We start from the raw sequence: 23,845 nt of genomic DNA on the forward strand, positions 1-23,845 counted from the left end.
TCAAATCACTTCTGATTGATGGTGACTCTTTCCAGGGTTTTCCAGGTAGAGAACACTCAGAAGTGGTTTACTCTTCCCTGCTTCTGGAAGGGTATCCTGGGACTCTGCAGGCAGGATTTATTTGCAGGAGGCCCAATGGGGAATCAAACTTCCAACTTCTGTCTCCACAGCCAAGGTCCTAATTCACTGAGCTGTCCAGCCAGCTGATGCCCTTAGGTGACATGCTCTGAAGTGGCATTCAAGTGGGCCTAAAGACCTATTCATTTACAGCTGCCTTGTTGCTGCATAACTGGTGTAGATCCCGAAAGAGTTACTTTTTGAGTTATAGTTCCCAGCATTCACCAGGGAGCATGGACAATGGCCATGCCACCTGGGGGATACTGGACGCTGTAGTCCAAAGGAAGTAACTTGCTCAAACTTTTATAGGATTCTACTGCAATTGTTTGTTTGATTTCCTTTTTTCTCAGTGTAAGAACAGTTTATGATTCTCACTTCTATTTTGTTTTGTTTTTTTGCTTATAGAAAGTTACATTGCATTTTTAATTGTGTGTTTTAAAGTTTTGTACTTGCATTAATTTAGTATCATCCATTTGTACCTTGGAAGGGGTGGACTGTAAGGGGTGGTGGTGGTTTACTCTAAATGTTTCAAATAAATCAGCTAGGGGAGGTATACAGTCATGTCCTCCACAGCATCCAGCTGAGCTCACCTTCAGCTCTTGGATCCCTTCGTCATCCTCCAAGATTTCGCTGTGCTCAGTGTGGGAAGTAGCTGGAGACTCGCTGCTGGTGGCCTGGAGGCAGATGAAGGTTGGGAGGGGATACAGGTGAACATTGCACAGAAAATCCCCTCCTCCCAACCATAGCTGGGAAAGTTTGGAATGACAACACCTAGAATCCTCAGCCAACGTGGCTACTGCCTGTGCTTGCTAGGGGATTCCGGGAGTGGTACTTAAAATGCTCCCCCCCCCCCAGGACTCTAACATTTCCAAACTTTGGTTTGAGCTAAAGTTCTCTCTGACCAGGTTAGAGGAGAGGACAGAGATGCACAGCCAGATCCTCTTTTGTCATTTGTTTAAATAGCTTTAAACTTTGTCTTTAAATGATGTAAGCCACCTTGGATCCTCTTTAAGGAGAAAGTCGGGGTAAAAATAGCATGTATATACAAACAAAGAAATCCTTTTGTTTCTAGTACTGAGATGTTGAGTGCCACCCTTATGCAAAAGGTGGATGATGGAGATCAGCAGGCGTGGGGAAATGGCAGCATTTGGAGGAATAAACCAGAAACCAAACCAAACCAACTGAAAATGAAACAAAACAAAAACAATGTTTGGGTTAAAAATTGGAGGGGACCTCCCATACTGTCCAATAACTGGTGAGTAGGAAGAAGAACTGGGAAGCAGGGGAATGCCACAGCAGGGGAGGGGGCAGTTTCCTGTTTTCCCCACCATGTAAAGTACTGCATGCACTTGCCTGCTTCAGGCCTTCTCTAATTGGGGCACCCAAAATTCAGACTGATTGAACTATGAATAGTCCAGAGAGAGTAACAGAGAAACTCCCATCATGTTAGAACTCTTACTGAGGGTGGATCATGCCCATCTAACGACTCTGATCAGTGTTAAGTTTCAAGATGGAAGGCACTCCTTTTTCACAGCCTTCTCTAAAGTTGGGCCCTCTGTGTGTTTTGAACTACAACTCCCATGAATAGCCATAAGGCTGATGGGAGTTAAAGTCTAAAACATCTGGAGGGGATTGAGTCAGAGGACACTTATTAAAATCAGTGACATTTGTTGTGGAGCATAGAGTAGCCATTAGATGCCTGTAGACAAAAATTCCTGAAGGATAACAATGGTGGTAATAGTCAAACAGAACTTCACTTTGGCAGGCAGCATTAACAACAGAGAAGTCCTCCTTCAACTATTGATATGTTTGTAATGAAAATGACTATATCCACACATACGGGAGGGGGTTATCAACAAGCTGGCTTGAGGAGGAAGCTCATGTTTGCAGGAACCAATGTCTTGGGAAAAGGGAGAATTGTGGATCATGGGGTGTGGCCTTCTGGGTGTTGAAGTCCAAAACATCTGGAAGGCTGAAGGTTCCTCACCCCTAGCAGAAGGGGAGCCTAAGCAGGATGCTTCCAAGCTCTGGGCTGAGATCACAACAAACTGAGTCGGGGAGCCTACTCACCATAGGCTCCTTGGCTTCATCTTCCGTCTCACTCGGCCTGCTGGGGCTACTCTCGCTCGTTGTGATCTGGACCAGGATGTCAGCCTTAGAGAGCTGTGTCCCCCGCTTGGCTGCAGGAGGGAGAGACAGACAGATACAGGCATTGCACGGTGGTCCCTGTTGCTTATAATTCCACATGCAGGGATGAACGACAGGCCTTTCTTGCATGACCCCAAACCTGGAGACCAATGGCTTTTGGTTGAATGTAGACACAAAGGCACAAAATCCCCACTTCTCTGTGTTCTCATATATCCTGAATCGAAGCTTGGAAGTCCATAGTTGCTTTGCTTACCACTAGAGATGGGCATGAACCACCAGTTCTGAGTGGGCATCCACTGGAAGAAGTGGGACTGGGAAGCGCCAAACATGTGTTCGGATGAAAAGCCAACTGGCACCAACGGCCGAACTGGCAGCTGGTGCCCATCTCTAGTCTAAGCAAAGCAACTGCAGACTTTTTAAGTTAAGAGAGACCTTGGCCATTGAGAAACAAAATGTAGGGAGAGAGAGAGAGAGAGAGCCAACATTAAGAGAGCCAAGCTCAATTAATTCTACTTCAGCTCCTATTTTTTCTCCTAATTGCATTAAAGCAATTAAACCCTATAGCATCTAACTACTGAGCCACAGGATCAAACTGCACAGGCCAATGGGAATCTGGCCCCTTCGGCCAACCGGAACGACGATGAAGGACTACAGTAACAGTGGATTGGGTGACAGGGAAAGCCAGAGGCCTACATTGGTAGGGAAGGCAGCCTTAAACAGTGGAAACGACAGCCAGAGAGAAACATGCTTGTTAACGGACAACCTGCCTACCTCTGGCCTCAAGCCAACCCTCAATGTGAAATCTTTTCAAAACAGAAGCAGTGACAGGGAGAGAACCTGGACACCTTCTGCCTGTGCCTAAAAGCGCGCTGTATCCCTGCGCTGCCTGTCTTCTCGCCCGCCAGCAAAGGCAGAAGAACGCCTGCCGGGACTTGACCTCGACTCTGCAGCCTTGCTCTCTCCTCCTCGCTGTGCCGTTCCGGAGAGCGAGCGCAAGGCTGGGCTGCTTTCAAATCCAAGGCACGCGCTTCCCTGCCATTGCAGAGTTGCTACCTCCGTTTAGCCCTCCAGGTGCTTTGCTAATCGAGAAGAGGCTGCCAAGCGGAGGGAGTGGAAGCAATGGGGGTGGGGGGGAAGGGGGGGCCTCACCTTTCCGGCAGTGCTTGCGCCGGTAGCAGAGAGAAGCGAAGACCACTAGAATCAAGACAGCGGCAACCCCGGAGGCTGACATGGCTCCCAAGATCAGGACGGACCAGACTTCTGTAGGGAGAGTTCATTGATGGATTATTTTCATTTTATGTTACCTGCTATATGTTGTAAGCCCCCTGTTCTCCCTCCCAGCATTCAGAGCCACTGGAGAGGATTTTATTCTGTTTTATTGTTACAAGAGCCCCACAGGGTCAGTGACACAGAGAGATTGTGATCTGCCTAAGTGAGCTTTATGGCTAGGAAGAGATCTGAACTCAGATTTCCCCAGCCCACTTCGACACTGGTATGTGTGTATGGAGCGATTTCAAAAATCAACCTACTTGATTTTGCAAAAGCTGTTTGTTTTTTTTTTTTTTGGATGGACCTTGGAGGGATTCTGGGAGTAAAGTTTATAGTGTCTTTCATGAGTATGCTGCTCTAGACAGACTGAAAGGTCTGTCATTTCTCCCCAAAAGAGGTTTGCAACTACATAACACCCAACAGACGAAGCAAAGGTAAATGGAGGTGGGATAGAAACAGGAGAAATATGACTATTTCAGTGTGAGCTTCTGTGGATTGCAATCCATTTCCTCAGGCAGGCTATTAATCCATGAAAGCTCACAATGAAATAAACTGGTTCACTTCTTCAGTGCAACAGTGCTTTCTTTTTTATTTTTATCGAACGGTCGCTGTTATTTTATAGGCTGAAATAGACTGACACAGCTCCCTCCTTTTAAATTTCTCCAATCTGGTGCCTTCCTAATGTATGGGACTCTAGTTACCATCATCCCCAACTATGCTGGCAGGGGATTATGGCAGGTGTAATCTAACAAATCTGGAGGACACCAGGGTGGTAAAGGCTAGCCTTAAAGGAAGCACACAGGACCATAAGCAGCTGTCTTTTGCTGAGTCAGGCCGTTTGTCTCTCCATCCCAGAACTGACAGGAGTGTCTCTCAGCAGCTGCCCAGCATTTCATGGAAGATTCTTTCTTATCTCTACCTGGCAATGCTTAAGATTGACTCTGGAACCATCTACAGTGGTGCCCCGCATAGCAACGATAATCCGTGCAGCAAAAATCGTCGCTATATGGATTCGTCGCTATGCGGAAATAAAAAGCCCATAGGAATGCATTAAAACCCATTTAATGCGTTCCTATGGGCAAAAAACTCACCTTTAAGCGAAAATCCTCCATACGGCGGCCATTTTCGCTGCCCGGTAAGCGAGGAATCCGGACGAAAACACAGCGGGCGGGCATTTTTTTTTACCCAGTGGCCAATTTGGAATCGCTGATCAGCTGTTGGGAAATCATCGTTATGCGAAAATCAGTAAGCGAAACAGCTTACCGATCATTGCAAAGCGATTTTTTCCCATTAGAAATATCGCAATGCGATCGCAAAAACTTAATCGCTATGCGGATTCGTCGTTAAATGGGGCGCCCGTTAAGCGAGGCACCACTGTATATACAAAGCAGGACTTCTACCACTGAGCTGTAACCACTTGTTAACATGATGACTAATAATTCTTGGTGATCTTCCATCCAAATACTGGACACCAATCCTCCTTCCTTCCAAAATCAGACAAGATCAGGCCCTGATTGGGGGTGACTGGATGTTGGTTCATCTCAAAGGGTTTTCTACCCAAAGGAGCTTAGGAGCCTCACCTTGGCGGCGCAAACTAACTGCGGCAGACCGAGAGCCAAAACGGTTCCACGCTGTGCAGTTGTAGGGCACGGCAAAGTCGGTATCGTGGGTCGGGTCGATGAGCAAGGCCGAAAGCACCCCTTGATCGGTCGCCACGGTGTCCACTGAGAAGCGATCAAGCGAGCCGGCGTCCAGCACCCGTTCCCCCCATGCCCACGCCTGTTCCAAGAGGAAGAGAGAGGGAATCAAGATCACAGGCAGATGGGAGACGCCTGGCGGGCAAACAGCATCGAGCCGAGCGCATGTACGACAGCTGCTGCATGGAGGAGGCACCTTTGAAAAAACAGCCGCCCATGTGATTGTTGCCACCACGTGGCTGGCTGCTTCTGTGCAGGAATGTGCTGTACAAAAATCTGCTTCTTTTCTCTGTACTCGCGCAGATATTTTGTGCCTGTTTTGCAGGCCGAATGCAGGGGAAAGGGGTGGGGGGAGAAAAGAAAAGGAAAACCATCAAATCTGCCGAGTCAGCTGCGGCCCACAAATAGCTCACCAGATGTTAATGGGCATCTCAGGGTGTGATGGAAAGCTGCAAGTTATTCACTGATCCTTCCCCGAGTGCTCTGACATGGCAAGAGCAAAGTCAGCAGGCTTTGCTGTTTCATTGCCTCTCTGTGCCTGCTGTTTTCATCACTGTCTCACAAGTCTTACATCCAAGAAGGGGGGTGGGCGGGCGGGCAGGAAGCTGCTGTGCAAACATGGTATTTGAAATGTGGGGCTATGTTTGTGATACGCATAGGGTGTTGAGTCAGATTTGGAGTGATGGTATGGATGGGGAAATTTCACTCTCCCGCCTTTCTGGACTGGACTGTTTTCTCAGGGCTAAACTAGCATGCTGCACAAAATATGTAGCATCTACTGAGCCTCCGTTTGTCCCCCCCCCCCTTTCCTCCAAAGTAATCACTGCAGGCTTGATCCAGACTGGGACCTCCATGTGCTAGGAAGAAGAGGCTTAAACTTTCCCTTCAGAGCTTCTAATCCCCTCTATAGAAAGTGGAAGAGGAAGGATCCCACTGTGTATCTTTTTAGCTCTAAGACCAGGAAGGGTCGGATTTAAGAGGGAAAACAGCTGGTGAGGATGGTTTAAGCACCCAGACGCAGTGATCCAGATCCAGATCAGGCCCGTGCACACTTGCTTTAGTTACAAAGAATAATGAGGCTAATTAAGTTGAAGCAAGAAAATTACAGTGAGTAGCCTGTTTGAATTTCAGGCACGCAGAACGTCGAACATGGAAGCACCTGTAGCTAACTGGCGAGGAGCCCGTTGTGTGACCAGGCAGACAACCAGCATCACGTCGGATACCTGCCTCCATGACTGCTGTTTTGCACTTGGTGATTCAAACAGGATACTGGCTATAATCTTTAAGAAAGAAATTTATGTTTTTCACATCGCGTGTTTAGGCGTAAGCTGAATGCTGCAGTCATCTGCTGGAGCTTGTTGCCAGAAGGGTACCTTGGCCCCTCTATGCTTTGATCCATGGTTCATGCATTCCCCGCCCCCAAGGGGAGTGGTGATCTCAACCACTCAAAGTGCAAAGTGCATGGCCCTCTAAAGCCCTGTAGACCTGATCCATGGTGGGATGTATTTATCACTTGGAAACCCAGAAGGGTGTCAAGATCTTCTTATCTCACCCAATTTGTTAGGGAGAAATTTCAGCCCAGAAGGCTGCGTTCTCTGGTGGACCTCTCAGTGGCTTTTGGGTACCATCACCCATGGTATCACAATCCAGTCCCTTGCTCAAAATTATGCCCAGAATATTCAAAATTATCCTCAGCAGCCGTAAACGCCAAAGTTGCTACATTTGGGAAATCCGTAAGCCAGTCTCTCACCTCACGTTAGCACCCTCTGGCTGCGTTGGACTACCGCGCCCACCATCCACAACTAACATAATGGGAATTGTATTCTATCACATCTGGAGAGGGCTAGGGTTAGGGAAGGTGGTGATGAGCAGACCTGGTCACCTCCTTCCTCAAAACAGGATTGGACAGATTCCTGGCCATCACTGTATGAAGCCTCCAGCATCACATGCACCAGATGGAGAAAACAACGAAAACCATATCTGGGGTGTAAACAGTAGCAGGAAGCCTACTGCACTGGACTACTTGGTCGACGACTATATTTTGCTTTCTCTGCAGTAATTTGGTATCCTTTTATTAGGATTATTTCGTTATTGCACCTGATGAAGTGCAGTCAAGAAAACCTTGTGTCAGATAAAATTTCCTCATCTATAAGATGTTTTCCTGTTTTTTCTGCAACAAAACAACACTATTACTTGTGCCTCCTATGTCATTTATACAATTACAGCTGGAATCCTGTTACACTTGGTGCAGTGCAAAGTTATGCCTACGGAGGCTCCTGGTGAGCTACACCCCGGGAGTCCACGAATCTACTGGCAGATTTAGTTGCACAACCAATTGCCAACTTATTGCACAGTTGTATCCATGGAACTGCTTCTTGGACGTGACTTCCACCTCGGTGTAAATTTAGCAACTTCAAGTTATGTGGGCGTAGCTACGCAACAGTATTTTGGCCATTCTGTACGTCTTAAGGACTAGAAACTTAAATATTTTTCTCTGGAACCTGAGTTTTTCCAGGATTTTGAATTCTATATCTGATGCCATTTCCAAGCTTGCTTGGTACAATTGTGGAATCCACTCAAGCCTCATAAAAACAAGAAAAGACCTGGGGTGAGAGGATAAAACCCAACAGGACGGCAGAAGGAAGCACTTACGATTCTGTCTGGGGGTGGAGCGCTCCCCACCAAGCACTCCAGCCGTGCCTTGGCCCCCACAGTGGTCTCCTGGCTTGGGCCTGCACTGATAATGGGGGGACCTGGAAAAGAGAATGCAGTTAAAGTGGTGTCAACGTTAAGGGAGAAAACAGGAGGAACCTGGCTTTTTCGTCATCTCTGTAGCCCTGCTCAGCTATTCTATTAGCAGGCTAAGAGTGGGGTCCAAATTTAGTTGAACAAGGACAGTGTCCAGGCTTATGGATTTCATTAAAAGTCTTTTAGCTTCTCCCTCTTTGTAATTCATGCCGGAGTTGCAAAATATACTGTATTTTTTTTTACAGTACAACTCCCACAGTTCCAATGCCCAAATCACTCCTGGGTGATTCTGGGTCTTGTATTTCAAAATCCTGAATGTTCCCCACTGCTGATCCATGTACAGCAGTAGTTCTTAATCTTTGGTCCCCAGAGGCTCTTGGATGAAAACTCCCACAAGCCTTCACCACTAGCTGTACTGACCAGGATTTCTGGGAGTTGTAGTCCAGGACCATCTGGGGAACCAAGGCTGGGAACCACTGATGAACAACATAGGAGTCAGTTTGTTTGGACTGCCCTGTTACCTAGTCCCTGTACGTTCTCCTTGGTCCCTTACCATTCACAGCCAGTGCCACCTCCTTTTCGGCGACTCCAATACGCGGCACAATGGCTTTGCATACATAAATGCCTGCGTCGTCCTGCGTCACGGCCTTGAGATGGAGAGTATTGCCATTGCTCAGGACCTGTGGGGACAAATTGGCTGGATTGTACCTCAAAACAGACGGGTTTCCTCTGCTAGAGTTAGTTCCTCCACAAGCGAGGAATGGGGGTAGAGGATCATGGCACAGAATCTGTAAAGGTTCCCTATACCCCATCAATATAACTAAGTTGTACTGTACTCCTAGATTATTACTCTTTTGGGTATTCCAGCTCTGCAAGTCCCAAACAGATCAGGATTGAGAATACGGACTGCTGGTGTAAACTGCTCACTGCAACAGATCCCTTTTAACAACAACAACAATCTTATAACTGCAGGGCTGGAAGGGACCCTATGGATCAAGTCTAGACCCTATCCAAGAGGCATAGTGAGGCACTGAATTCCCAACCTCGGGTTCCACAGCCACTGAGCTATCCAGGGTTCTTCCAAATAGAGCCAAAGTGTCACATCCTTCACTTAGTTGCTAAATGGGAGCAAGGTTTATTAGGATTTAGGTCCAAATTTCCTTCTAAGAAGCCACTTTTTCCCCCTGTATGAAACGTTTAAGAAATACATATAAAACATTACTTTTAAGAAATCCACTTCCCTGCTGGAGCTTCTCTTCTGGAGTTCTGTTTTTTTGCTATAATTTGTCCCTAAATTGAAAGCTTCTGACCAGGAGGCTGTGACCGCAAACACGAACTTTAATGGGAAGCACCATAGCACTAAAATCTGCCCAACCCACTGGGAACAAACTGAGACTAAAAATAAAGCCATGCTTTCACGAAGGACAAAAAAGGCATGGGAAGTCACTAAAGAAAGCCACTGTACTAAGTGAGACATCAGATATGTTGCACGGATTGAAGGTAATAGTGACAAATCATTGTAAAATCTGTTGTGCTAAGGAGAACAAATGCTCCATCTGAAGAACTCTGACACTGTTTATTGCAAATGTTGGGAAAGTTACTTTTTCTATTACAACTCCCAGACTGGCCCAGTCGGCATAACTGGGGCAGCTGGTGGCCGTTCTGGCTAGAGGGTGGGTGGCCTCTAGGAGTTGTCGTCCACATATTTGACTCTCCCAAGTGCTGCGTTTACTGTTTATTCGTGAGGGTTGTTGAAATGAAAGGCTTCGTCACTCACCACACTAGAACCCTTCTTAGTCCAGGCCAAGGTGAGAGGCGGGTTCCCTGTCCAGGTACAGGTGAAGGAAGCGTCGGCCCCAATGTCTACGGTCAGGGGCTTGGGCTGAGAGACAAGGCGGGGCCCGACTGCAGAAAGAAGAGAGAAAGGGGTGATTTCCCGAAAGGAGGAACTAAGAGACTAATCTACAAATCTAGAAGGCCCTCTCCCACCTCTGCCCTGAGGGTACAGAAAGCCACAATCTCTCAGCCTCAGTCCTCCCCATCTGTAAGATGGGGTTTATTATTTATTTATTTAACTTATATGCCACCCACTCTACCCAAAGGTCTCTGGGCAGCTTACAACAATTAAAATTCAATTAAAATACAACACAAGATTACTTTTAATCTTTTAATAGTCATCTTCCTCATCAGGACATTGCAAGCATTACAGAAAGAATCTGCTTTGAACACAATGGTATAAATAAGGGACAGGATGAGAACTCAATGCCAGGATGCTGAGTTACATGTGAGGAGTAAAACTGAGGTAGGAGCAGGCCACTTTGAGCTGTTCTGCTAACGGTTGAGAGGCCAGATCTGCCTGGCATTGCCCCCCCCCCCCGGATGCTAGGCAAGTGGTTTTCCCCGTAGATTTTTCTCTTAAATGCGGGGAACCTCTTCTAGCTGGAGGACTGAAATAAATTTCAGAGAATTCCAAGTGCAAAAACATGGGATCAGACATACCAGCAATTTTTAGCTTAAAGCTCTTATTGCCAGTAACTAAGGATAAGCATTTCAACCTTTCATAACCAGAAGTGTAGTGAAACTAGGTCTCATGGGGTGATCCCTGGGTCTTTCTGAGTAGCAAGGGTTGTGACATCGTCCATGACACACCTCGGGCCTCCATGTTCTTTTTGAGCTTAAGTGCAACTTCTACTGTAGGAGGAAAACTGATTTTCCCAGGAATTGTATACTGCTGCAAACTATCTTTGCTGTATTGCAGAGTATTTGAAGATAGTTGAATTGGACGATAAAGAGGCGTTAGCTTTACAAAAGACCTGTTCCTTACTTGTTAATGTGGACTGATACAGTTCCCTGCATTTTTGGTCTCTACTGAAAGAGGACCTGTCTATAACAATTATCATGATGAGCACTTGTACTTTCAAATTGACCACTACACCAGTTTAAAAATGAGGAAAAACCCACCCCATCTATATAAAATGTGGCATGTTGTTTAGTCGTTTAGTCATGTCCGACTCTTCGTGATCTCATGGACCAGAGCACACCAGGCCCTCCTGTCTTCCACTGCCTCCCGGAGTTGGGTCAAATTCACGTTGGTAGCAAAAAATGTGGCATACCACCAAGCAATTGTGTTGTGCAGAAAGATACCGCTATCCAGGGAGCCCAAAGTTTCAGATTTGAGGTTCACAAGGGCTGGATTTCACCCCCTGAGTAGGAAGCACTTTTATGTGGAGGTGCTGGTGAATGAACTGAGCCCCTTCTTCACACAAAGCCTATCCTTTAATTTCAAGATACTGGACCAACTTTTTTTTTTCTACTCACAGTGCACATCCACTAGTGTGCTGACGTTGGTGCTTCCCACAGCATTTGACACCTCGCATGACACAGGCTCAGTGAAGAAGGACTGATCCACCACTGCCTCATAGCTGTCACCATTAGCCTCTGGAATGGGTATGCCTCCTTTTGCCCACCTATGAAAAAGCGTATGTGGTCTTAAGAGTGTCTGAGTCAAGGAACATACAATGAAAAAAAGTGCCACTATGTGGAATTTCTCCTGTGCGAGAGGCTTTTCAGTTTAGGAGGGGAAAAAAAGGCTATAAAGTGGGTTGGGTCTCTGGGAGATAATGGACGATTATAAAATTATCTCTATGACAGAGGCTAAAAAGAAGCTGTTCTTTCTCCCTCAGTTTCAACCTTTGCTCTCTGTTCCTCCCTTCTTCCCTCTGTCCACCTCAATCGATAAAACCAGAACTAGGAACCATCTGGTGAAATAGTCACATAGTGCACAGTTCAGTTACACAGCACATTTTCCCAAGAGGTGTTCATGGCCACTGACAACAGCTAGGAAAATTTACTTTTTATTCTGGACTCCAATGCCCAGCGAACATGGCAAGTGGGTAAAGTGGCTAAAGAGTCTAAGGTCTGCAGTCCAGGAAAGGAATATCCCCCCAGCCTCTGGCACCAACTTAGTGGGTCTTAAAAGCAGATCAGAAACATTTATGAGAACCAGCCCACCAGCGGCTACTAGTTATGATGGCCACATGGCACAGCCAGCATCACAAGCTGCCGGCTGTAGCGGGTGACTGATTCCAGGCCTTTCTCCTGGCCTTCCCACAGGAATTTGGCTGCCTCTTGTGGGAAATGGAAAGCTGGACTTGAGGGGCCTTTGGTCTGATCAGGCCTCGCTTTTAATGTCCTTGTGAATCATGGGAAGGATGAGGAGAGGAGAGCAACGCCAGTGGGCAATCATGCCTGATGCTGCCGCCTTCTGCTCCCACCAGGCATCTCTGGGCATGCAATCTTCAGTGCTGCCATCAGAGGGCATTCCAGATACACATGTAGTTTCTCCTGCCTGATTTCCCCCGAAGAGCTCAGATCCATCCATCGTTCTTGCTCTTACCTGTAACCTGTTACTTCAGGGTTGGAGGTGGCTGTGCAAAGGAAGCTCACTTTGCCACCTTCGGGCACTGTTTGTGGCTGCACAGACAGGATTACAACCGGTGGGTCTGCAAGACAGAGGACAGCAATGGGCAAAAATCCTACAAGGTTCTGTCCTTATTGTAGACATTTCAGTGGAGGCATGATTATCTTCTTTCGGAAACCCAATCCTTCATACATTCAAGCACCCCCTTGAAACCTCTTTCCCAGAGCAGGAGATGCTACCCCCCCATTAGCATTTGTCACAGCTGCTGTCTTGCCCAGGCTGCATTGATTTGGATCATTAGGTGTCTACCCCTGCATCTTCCTGGATCCCTCGCTAACTAACTCTGTGTTGCCAGTTCTGCCTCTGTAGAGGCAACCGGGCTTTTGATGCTGCAGATGGGTTAGGGTGCTAGTTACACTCCATAGGTCTCTCTGGGTTTCCTCTCCTTCCTTAACAAGACCAGGTGCTGAACGTTCAGGAGCCCTTAACCGAAGTACCCCACAGAGACCAATGCTGCTGCGGCACAAAGCTTTTCTGTCTATTTAAACCTCTGATAACACCCCTCTTCTAAAGCTGTAATTATAATTCTGCTGCTCTAGCACTGAAGTTAGCTCCTGTCCTAACTGGGGCCTGAAAAAGCTACCCTTTCCATGGCCTTGCAAGAGGGAGGGTTTTGGCATTTGCTGTCCAAAAATGTAAAATTTCCAAGCCCAGGCTTGTCCCTACCTGTATGCAATAGCAAATGACAAACTGACAGCTGTGAAACAACAGCACAATTCATACAGCCAGACATAATATTTGGCATTTACTCTTTACCCTCAATAAGCTGCTAACTGGGTAAATGTGGCCCAGTCCAACTGTCCTGGTCTAACCACCTAGCAGGGTTGTTGTGAGAAGACAGCGACGACTCTCCTTTCATTCATATATGAATGGGGATTATCCTCACACCAACATTTAAAAAGCTATTATCTCCCCTTTCCAAAGCCGAGGAGCACAGCTGTTCTCCTCTCGATCCAAAGCCTGTTCTGCAAAGACTGTTTCCACGTGCCGAAAAGCCGGCCACCGTCTCTGCCAAGCCCATTCCCTCGGCAGCTGCACCAGCTGGTCCTTCTGCCACTCACATTGCACATTGAGAGTGACGGTGGTTTGCTTGCCAGCCGGGGCCGCTGGGTTGCTGACTCGGCAGGTGAAGGAGCTCCCCATGTCCCGGCTGCTAGGAGTCAAGAGGAGGGTGCTGACGGCCACCTCACGCTTGCCATCATCCATCAGAGCCTGCAGGGGAGAAAGGAGAAGCGTCCCTGTGCTAAATTCAGGAAGTAGGAATCACAGATTTGGAAGCTGTCCCTCCGAAGGGCTCGATACAGCCTTCTGGACTTTCCCAGACAGGGGTAGGTGGGGGACTGACTCAGTTCCTTGCACCTCGCTTTAAAATAACTGTAGATCCTGCAGCAATCGGACCCTTTAGGGCTCATTGAAGGGCCACGCCCTTCCTCCTGGCATGATTGTTTGGTGGCTTCCCAGCTTTTGTGGGGGTTTCCCACATTATAAAGTTGCCTCTCTCAAAACTGCAGGTAAGTAAGGTACAGTGGGGTCTCTACTTAAGAACTTAATCCGTATTGGAAGGTGGTTCTCAAGTTGAAAAGTTCTTATGTTGAATCTGCATTTCCCATAGGAACGGATTGAAAACCATTTAATCCGTATCTGCTCTTTTCCCTCCATAGAAACTACAGTGGAACCTCTACTTAAGAACTTAATCCATTTTGGAATGGTGTTCTTAAGTTGAAACGTTCTTAAGTTGAAGCAAAATTTCCCATAGGAATGGACTGAAAACCAATTAATCCATTCTGGCTGTTTTTTTGTTATGTAGAGGTGTGTTCGTACATTGAAGCATTAGTTCCCATAGGAACTAATGCAAAGCTGGTTAATACGTACTCTACCACTAGGGGGAGAATTTTTTTTTTAGCCTAAAATGACCTAAGGTTAAAAAAAGAGCAGGAAAGTTTTTTTTTCCTGTTCTTATCTTGGATTTCTGTTCTCAAGTAGAAGCAAAATTTAGCAAATGGAGCTGTTCTTAAGTTGGATTGTTCTTAAGTAGAGACGTTCTTAAGTAGAGACCCCACTGTAACTGTAAGACCTCTAAGCTGCAACACGCTGGTGCTTTTGATCTTGTACTTTTCTTCCTCCTCTGACACAGCTGGGTGCACCTCACACTCAAGACGTTCTCTGACATGAAATGCGGCCATCAGGCTGAAAGAATTTTCCCATGCCTGCTTTAATATTTTCTTGGAAGATTACCCTCTTGAGGTCATCTTTTCCCTACTCTTTTGTCTCACCGGCATTCATTTTCTCTGACCAGAGGTGCAATCCTCACAACAGCTGAGGAGAAGGGGGTGGTGGAATGCATGTTCTACAGAACAATACATTGTTATGATTTATCTCGGTGTCAGTGCAAAATATTTAGAGGTGGCTTGGTATTGAATGGGCAATCCACAGCTGTTGGCTTTGCAAAAGACCATCCCAGGTGGAGAAGAAAGTTGTTAAGAACCGATTTGCCAAAGTGAGTGCATTCAGACGGCCACAGTTTTGGACTTTCCTTGTGGATGTTGCTATTACAACAGAGAGATTTCACAACAATATAGCTGGGAAGGTTCTCAGTCATCCAAGTGAGGTTATCTGGAAGCTGAATCATGGCAACGGGGCTTCTTCCTTGTTAGACGGAAACATTTCGCTACTCATCCAAGTAGCTTCTTCAGGAAATGTTTCAACTTAATAAGGAAGAAATCCAGTTGCCATGATCCAAACTCACAACAATATGTTCTTGCTGGCTAAACCCTTTTTATCTCCAGCTAGCATAAAAACTGTGGCTAAGCACAGAGACAACGTGGAAGCCTGGAGGGTGTCTCAGAACATATTCTTGTCCCTGTTAATCAAACAGTCCTGGGGTTTTGACTCTGCAAGCCCTGGCACCATTACACCACCACATCATTGTCTACTGTAAAAATCAAGCATAGGTACCCAGCTGACTGCAAGCTAACAAACCCTTACCTTGGAGTATACGGCAGCATCTTGTCGTTGCCCATCACAGTACCAGGTGATCTCAGCAGCTGGCTTAGCACCGGCAGCGCGACATGTCAGGTTGTAGGGAATGTTGGAAATCACGTGCACTACTGGACCATTTTGGATTTCTGGGTCATTGGGAGGGACTGCAACGAGATGCAGATGGAAGATGATAGGAGTGTGATCTGGAAGCGTGCATTGTTGTGAATAAGCAAAATAAGCAAAAAATATTCAGAACCCCAATGACCAAGCAGAACTGCAAAAGTGATGTTTCCTTTGAGCCAGGTTACATAGAAAGAGAGACCGGTCAACCACCATTGCAGGTCTTCTGGATGGACCCATCCTTCAAGGGGCACACCTCAGAATCAGGTTCAACTACAGATGGGTCTTCTGCTTGGTGCCGTAAGTCCGAGTGAGGAACATGTGGTTCTCCAGGTGATGCTGGACTACAACTCCCACCAACCCTAGCAAGCACAGCCAGTGACAAGGGATGTTGGGAGATGTAGTTTAATAATGCCTTCAGCATGACATATCCCCCCCCCCCGCTAGAAGGTGAAGTAAAAGTGCCTGTGGAGGAAGCAACACGGCCAACTGTGTGTATAAAACAGAGAGAAAGTCTGAGAAGTCAAAGGCAGTGAGAAAAAGGGAAGGTGGCCTGTCACCCATTGCTTCACTCTTGGTCCACTCTTATTTCTTAAGTGCTAAAACAGTGGGACACTTAATCAATAAGGAACACACACCGGCCCTCTCTGCCAGTTTATACGTAATCCAATCTTGTTTTCTCAGTAGAATGAGAGAGAGAGAGAGAGAGCCACGGACAGAGCAACAGCCTAGAACTAGGTGCTATGGCAGCTGTGATGGGACTTCCAGTTTCCAGAAGCACCAGCCAGCATGAACAGTTGTCAGGGGTTCTACCAGTATTAGCTGAATGACACCTGGAGATGCAAGAGTGGAAGTTACTGTGCTACTACAACATAAGCAGAAAATACCCTCAGCGTTGAGCTCCTTCCCCTTTTCTCTTAATACCCGCTGAATCACTGAATGCCAGATCAGTTCACATTCTTATCCATATTGTTCCTCTGTGGTTCCCAACCTTGTGTGGTCAGATGTTCTTGGACTAGACCTCCCAGAAAGCCTGGCCAGCGAAGCTAGCAGTGAAGGCTTCTGGGAGTTTTAGTTCAAGAATATCTGGGGACTCAAGATTGTGTACCGCTTTCTCTCTGAGTCCACTCATCACCTGAATAAAAGAGTAACCCTGTTTTGCTCAAAGTATTGGTTATGCTGCATAGCTGGGGTTCAGAATGTATGGCCTGACAAGGAGAATGTTCATATTCCCAGAAGTCAACAGAAAAAAATGGCATGAACCAGTTGTGTTCTGAATCTTCCAAGGTCCCATATGATAGGCTTTCAGAACAATTTCCCCCCCAACCAAACTCAGTCTACATGGCCAAGATACTTTCATGGATTAGTGAAAAAACCAGCAAGGCTTGCCATCTTTTGATCCCAGAGCAAGATCTGGAGGAAGAAATTTTGATGTCTAGCTCAGTGGTATAGGTCTCTGAAGTTGGGAGCCAGAAGTTGGGAGTTCAATTCCCCAGTGTGCCTCCTATGAAGTAGAGTCACCCTGCGTGGCTTTGGGCAAGCTCCAAAGTCCAAGAACACCACCAGAGGAAGGAAATGGTAAAGCACTTCTGAGTTTTCTCAATCTGGAAAACCCTGAAAAGGATCACCATAAGTTAGAATTGACTATCTATCTATCTATCTATCTATCTATCTATCTATCTATCTATCTATCTATCTATCTATCTATCTATCTATCTATCTATCTATCTATCTATCTATCTATCTATCTATCTATCTATCTATCTATCTATCTATCTATCTATCTATCTATCTATCTAATCTACCTACCTACCTACCTACCTACCTACCTACCTACCTACCTACCTACCTACCTACCTACCTACCTACCTACCTACCTACCTACCTACCTACCTACCTACCTACCTACCTACCTACCTATTCATTCATTCATTCATTCATTCATTCATTCATTCATTCATTCATTCATTCATTCATTCATTTCGTCTTTCTCCCTAAAAAGGACTGAAGGTGGCTTATATAATTAAAAGACCTTTTTTGAAATCTGAAAACAGTAAGTATACAAACACTTCGAAGAATCAAACAAATACCTCTAGGAAATGGTAAACAAAAGCAACACTTGACATCACATGATTATGATGATCATCATTTCATCATCCCTTGCCTTCTCTGAACATCCATTTTGGGTGAAGGGAAAAATAAAAAGAAGAATGGCTCTTGGACTGCCCTGAGTCTGGACACCTCTTGCAAGGGATGGGGGTCGTCTCAAGGAGGAAAGGAGAAAATAAGGGCACTCACTGAGCACGGTAAGCTTGGCCCGCTGGGATCTCAGCGCAGCCTGCGTGGCCTGACATTCGTAGACGGCGTCATCGTCCAGCTCGGCATAGTCAATCCTCAAGTTGTGTTGCCCAGCAGAGGCATCGCCAACGATCGAGTAGCGGGACCAGCCTGTGATGAGGCGGGAAGGAGGTACAACTTAGGGTACAGTCCTAGAAGTAACATGCTCTATTTAATGTCATTACGTGAAACAAGTTCCCTTTGGGTAATGAGGGTGTAATGGCTAATCATGCTGTTATCTCTCTCTTAGTGCAACAAATACTGGCCTAGAATCCTATTGGTTAGTTATGCCAACATAAGCACAGTGGCATAATCTGCTTTGGGGGAATTGTCACTTGCTAGTGGAAGGCTGGATAGCTTAGTGAATTAGGAGTCTGGCTTCAGGGCCAGAAGTTGAGGGTTCGATTCCTCACTGTGCCGTCAGGGAGAAAGGCTCGTCTGTGTGGCCTTGGGAAAACTGCACAGTCCCAGGATGCCCTCAGAAGGAAGGAATGGTAAACCACTTCTCAGTACTTTCTGTCTGGAAAACTCTGGAAAGGGTTGGCATAAATTAGATGCCACATGATTGTTGTTATTAGTGGAAGATCAGCCTTTCTGTCAATGATTCTGCCAGTCTATCTTCTACAAACCACATCCCATGACCCCAACTTGCCACAATACTGTACCAGGTAGGTCTCTTTCTCCTCCTAAAGCCAGACCATCTTTGGTCCACTGAACCATGCCACGATAGCCCATAACCACACAGGCCAGAGTCACAGATTGTCCAGAAACGATCACTTGGTCCATTGGCTGTTGGAAGAAATACGCTGCCAGCCCTGAAGAGAGAAAACACACAGAAACACTGAGACAATTAGATATCTGGGGTCATAATGGGCATCTGAATGTAGTTTCAGGACATACAAGGAATGGAAAAAAAAAACATGTTTAAACCAAGACTTGGGACATAAATCCTTCCTTGTCTCATTCTTTCCCACAAGAATGAGAGAGGTCATCCCCCCACTTCCTCATCTCCAAGAAGGCAATAAATTCTTTCCTGCTCTTGACAAGAGTTTTTTTTTACATTTGCAAGGTTGATTTTTGTTGAAAGCTCTTTTGCTGCAAGGACTTAAAAATCAGGAGCACTGAATGGGTAGCTTGTGTCTTTCTGAACAATCCGCCAACCCTTCTGAGATTGCTCACTCTGTGTTTGTGTGTGTGTGTGTGTGTGTGTGTGTGTGTGTGTGTGTGTGTGTGTGTGTGAGAGAGAGAGAGAGAGAGAGAGAGAGAGAGTACAGGTCAAGACAGTTGACAATGGGAAATTTAGCAAGAATTCTTCACATTTTTTACTTAACACTGATGATCGACCTTAATCACAGCCTATTAACAGCATGTGGCCCCATTGCTTGTTTGCCTCACTCTTGCCGTCCCAACTAAAAATAAAGAATTAAATAAAATCTCTGCTCTGGGAAATGTTCAGGAGCAGCTTTCCTCCACTAAAGAAAACATACACAATTTCTTTAATGAGACAATGATTTCTTTCTTTTTATTTTTTAAAAAATCTGGAATTGAAGATCCAGTTATGTCTGTGTTTTATTTTTATTTTTAATTCAGAAGATGTGCCACTTGAGGCAGTTTCTGGAAGGGTAAAACTATCCCTTTTACCTGAAGTTGTCCATCTCTGGTGTAAATCAACCCTGGTATCTCTGAAAGAGCACACAAAGTGTACGGAAGTAACAAGTCTGTCTTTATTTTATCCCAGTACTTCACATTCAAAGATAGACTGTACTACTCCTAAACATATAGGCTCCAGTTTACTTTTGTGGCTAAAAGACACTCCATGTATTTGTAGTTAGTGTGCTATTTAATATGGGGCAGTGTTCAAAAATAGTATACTCTATACTCTATTAATCAGCTCACTGCTTTTAAAAACACTGCTTTAAAAAACCTTGCAGAGGAACTGCCAGCTAGTGTAACAGATGAGGAGGGGGACCCTTCTGGCCCTCCAGGTATTTTGGATTACAACTCCCATAATCCCCTACCATTGCTCCCGCAGGGTAGGGCTGCTGGGAAATCTAGGCTAAAAAATCTGGAACACTCACAGTCCCTCACAGTAGCAGCTGATATTTCTAACTGAGACAGATCAATTATCAGATCCAGCATGCTTCCAGATGAGGATTTTACTGTACAATTGGCTTGCTTCATTCACAGGATTTTGAGGGTTTTGAACTCCTCCCACCTCCTTTACCACACAAAATCGGTTCAGGAAGGAAAAATATAATAACTGAACGGTGCCTCTGAATGACAGTTCTAAGAGAACTATCATTGAGGATGCTTAGAGATGCTGAGAACATCCTTCCCACCCCCTTATTTTCTTTTTTAACATGGCTTCCTCCTGCCTCATGTGGCTGCCGGCGCACAGCAGACCAGGCCCGGGTCAGTTGCCATCACCCCATCTGCGCCCGTTTCTCCTTCAGCGCATCCACAGAAACACCTGCCTCAGCTGAGGAAATATGTCCATATGCCCATGACCGTCCTCATTCTGTTGGTCGTGTTACAGCACAATCCCATGTGCCTACTCAGGAGTAAATCTCCATGAATTCCAGGAGATTTATTTACACGTACGTGTATTCAGGACCGATGCCTTCTCTCCTTTTGTGCAAGAACAGGGAAGCGCAGAAACAGAGCGGGGGGGGGGGAGAAAAAGAGCTGAGAGAGCGTGTTTCTCTCTTTTTCTTTCTTCCCTTCCCTTTTAGAGGCATAGCAGCAGCCCCCGGGTCCCTGGCATCGCCTTATCTCCCCACCACAGACTGCTGAGGTGCTGGTTTGGTGTGCTCTGCACATGCCCTTCAGCCAAGAAAGCCTCTGTTTCCGCTCTGTGCCGCCCCCCATCAAACTACTTTCTTCTACTCTGTTTCCCCCTCCTCCTGGGGCTCTAGGCAACAGCATAAAAAGAAACTTTAGAGATAATGTGCGCATGCAGTCACTCAGGCACATGTGCATGCATGCAAAATGAAGCGGTGTTGTGCTACAGCGCTAGCCCTCTTGGGGTCTTCTCTCGGTTTTGAGTGGAAACAGGATCTGGCGGTCAGAGCACAAGAAAAGGGCGAGGCAGTAAGGAGGAGAGAGAGCAGGTGTGAAAACATTAATATAGCCAATCCCATTGATTTTTATTACTTATTTTAGTGAAGGGATTTCTAACCCACCTTCAAGAAAATGCCCAAGGCATTTTTAGATAGTATGGCCTCTTCCTGTCAGTGCACTCTGAAATGAAAAGATGTTTCTGATACTGCAACCTCTACATTTTGAAAGAGGATATTACACAAATGTGTTTCAAGGTTCATACACACACCTGCCAGGGAACTACAGCCCACCACAACTCCATGCTGTGTACACAGGTCGCAGGACAGACCTCTAGCAGTGTTTCAGAGCATGGGCACATGCGTGCATAGATCCACCCCATCGTGCAGAAGTAAAATCTAGTGGCACAACATTGTCTGGGCTTATAGGGATGAAGTGCTGAGACATTTTGACGATGGTGTTTTGTTTGTGTGTGGTGGGGGAATAAATTTTCTAAAGGGGTTGGTACTTATTTGGACTACAACTCCCAGCATACTCCAGGTAGTTATAGTCCCATATCTGCACACCTTCAGAATTTACCAACAGTGATACATACCGTTTCCCCAAAAATAAGACCCAACTGAAAACAAGCCCTAGTATGATTCTTCAGGATGCTCGTAATATAAGCCCTACCCCAAAAATAAGCCCCAGTTCAGTGAAACCCCGCCCTCCACCATTGTGCAGCAACCAGAAGATGACATGAGTGTATTTGAATAAATGTAATTGTTGTACATGAAAAAAATAAAACATCCCCTGAAAATAAGCCCTAATGTGTTTTTGGAGCAAAAATTAATATAAGACCTTGACTTATTTTCAGGAAAACAGGTTAGCTGTGACTTATTCCTGTTCTAATGCAAAACACTTTAGGGTAGTTTGGTCTTGAATAGGCAATTGAAATCCATTAGTTTGACAGATGACCTGTTCCTGGTGGAGATGAAAACTTCTAGATAGGATTTGTTGACAGGGTTCAACACAGTTGTCTGCATTTGGTAGGGGTGATGGGGACCATCATGGTGAAACCTTACATTTCAACATGTAACACCCCATCACTGTTAAGATCTTTCACAGTTCACCCCCCCCCCCCAGTGGTTCTTATCAGCTGCAGAGAGGGGAGCAACTGGGACAGGATCATGGTACATCCCAGTTTAGTATGATGTTTAGGGTGGCAAGATATGCACCATGGTCACAGAGGTATCAATGAGCCATAAAAGATTTTGAGACTCTGGAAAAGTGCCGTCTTTGGACCAATTCCTTCCTACTCTTCCTAGTACACGAAACTCTGCTTTCTTGGGAAACATCACACAAATGTCCTTCTCTGAGATATATTATAGGGGAGTAGAATTCCAGAAGCAAATCCTTTTGCCAACCCCGAGCGGCTGCCCTCCCAGACTCTGTCCTCCAGCCGCTGGGAGGCTGCTAAGATGCAGGAGACTGAAAGGGCTTTTATTGGTGAACAGATTCCTCCATCTTGAGGCTCTTATCTCCTCACTAAAGCCTGCTTAACTGCAATCCAATAATGCCGGGCCTTTGTCCCATTGTTTAAAAGTTTACCCACTAAACAAGGGTCTGAATAGAGGGATTATCCCTTCAAGAGGGTCAAGAGGGCTGAGACACAGAGGGAGAGGAGAGACAAAGGCCTGGAAGGAAGTCAGAAAGGCAGGCCAAGTCTCTCCCTGCGCCCCATAACCTTTGGAACAGAATCAAGGCCAGCTGATGACAGGGAGGGAAGGGAAGGGAGCCATATCACAAGGCTGGCGTACCAACCTTGCTTTGAGCACCAATGCACTTAACCGCTTTCCCCAAATGCCGTTTCATTTCTTTTCTTCTTTTTAACCCCAAGAAAAAGAAGGACTCCTATGACACTAAGAACAGCTTTTCACCTCCCTTGCATCCTTTGGAAAAGTCGTTAATGTTGTAAGAAAAAAAAGAGAACAAGAAAACAATGAATGGCACAAACAGAATCATTATTGCTGCCCAAGAGTGCAGCCAGATATTGTGCAGCCAAGCACATGAGTGTTCCACAAGGCAATTCTAAAAATGGGGGCACCACAAACATAAAATGATAACTTTGAAATTGGACTTTGGATCAGCTTCAAATTGGGCACAGGTGTAGCAGACAATCTGCTCTTGCTCTGTGCCAGATTCAGACAAGAATGGTTTCCTGGGTCACTGCGAGGTAGAAATCAAACGCCTGTGGCCCCCCCCCACCCTCCACCCCATTCAGGACTTGCCCAAAATATTTTGCTGCCCAAGGAAGAAACTAAATGGTAGAGCTTGGCAGTAAATGTATTAGAAACAACAGAATATGTTATTTTGGTGTTGCAACAGCAACGTTTTCATTGTTTGGACACTTATGCCAACATGTACTTTTTTTGGTATAGCAAGTAACATTTGCACTTTATTTCTGGGGGTGTCCTCTGGTGTGTTTTTTATATTCTGTAAAGATGGGGAAAAACAGTTTAAAGTGCTGATATTATTATAGAATAATGCTGAACTAAAGACTAGTATAATATACAGCTTTTTATGCAGTGAGCAACCAGTAACAAATACATTTTAGCTGTTTGAAACAGAACATGAATCTTAGGTTTCAAAAGAACCAAATAATACATCATGTTCTGCTAAAAAGCGAATGCATCAATTATTTATCTATTTATTTAAAATATTCTTATCCCGCCTTTCTCCTTAAGAAAGACCCTATGAACCGCTGATTCGGCAGTTTGTGTCAGTTGATCCTTTGGGTTTATTTATTTATTTTGATTTGATTTGATTTGTATCCCACCCATCTGGTCTATGCAACCACTCTGAGCGGCAGGTGTTTGGCGCTTTCCAGCTCTGCCTCCTCCAGTGGGCGTCC

General features: G+C 45.8%; 1 protein-coding gene across 4 annotated transcripts in view; it reads right to left on the bottom strand.

Annotated features, from left to right (window-relative positions):
• KIRREL2 (kirre like nephrin family adhesion molecule 2) overlaps positions 1-23,845 on the bottom strand; it is a 66,505-nt gene that overhangs the window by 4,609 nt on the left and 38,051 nt on the right. For 2 of the 4 annotated variants that reach the window (XM_020813295.3, XM_020813294.3), the window contains exons 2-14: positions 18,561-18,710; positions 17,857-18,006; positions 15,445-15,602; positions 13,521-13,671; positions 12,376-12,481; positions 11,298-11,446; positions 9,757-9,884; positions 8,533-8,659; positions 7,884-7,984; positions 5,115-5,313; positions 3,415-3,525; positions 2,188-2,297; positions 708-791 (exon numbers count right to left, since the gene is read on the bottom strand). In XM_020813295.3, the coding sequence (XP_020668954.3) occupies positions 708-791; positions 2,188-2,297; positions 3,415-3,525; positions 5,115-5,313; positions 7,884-7,984; positions 8,533-8,659; positions 9,757-9,884; positions 11,298-11,446; positions 12,376-12,481; positions 13,521-13,671; positions 15,445-15,602; positions 17,857-18,006; positions 18,561-18,710 (1,724 nt within the window). The remainder of the gene's footprint in view (positions 1-707; positions 792-2,187; positions 2,298-3,414; positions 3,526-5,114; positions 5,314-7,883; positions 7,985-8,532; positions 8,660-9,756; positions 9,885-11,297; positions 11,447-12,375; positions 12,482-13,520; positions 13,672-15,444; positions 15,603-17,856; positions 18,007-18,560; positions 18,711-23,845) is intronic. The other 2 variants (XM_078380240.1, XM_072979594.2) reach the window with 2 other exon arrangements.

The sequence above is a fragment of the Pogona vitticeps genome, chromosome 9, assembly GCF_051106095.1.
Source record: "Pogona vitticeps strain Pit_001003342236 chromosome 9, PviZW2.1, whole genome shotgun sequence".
Classification (NCBI taxonomy): Eukaryota; Metazoa; Chordata; class Lepidosauria; order Squamata; family Agamidae; genus Pogona; species Pogona vitticeps.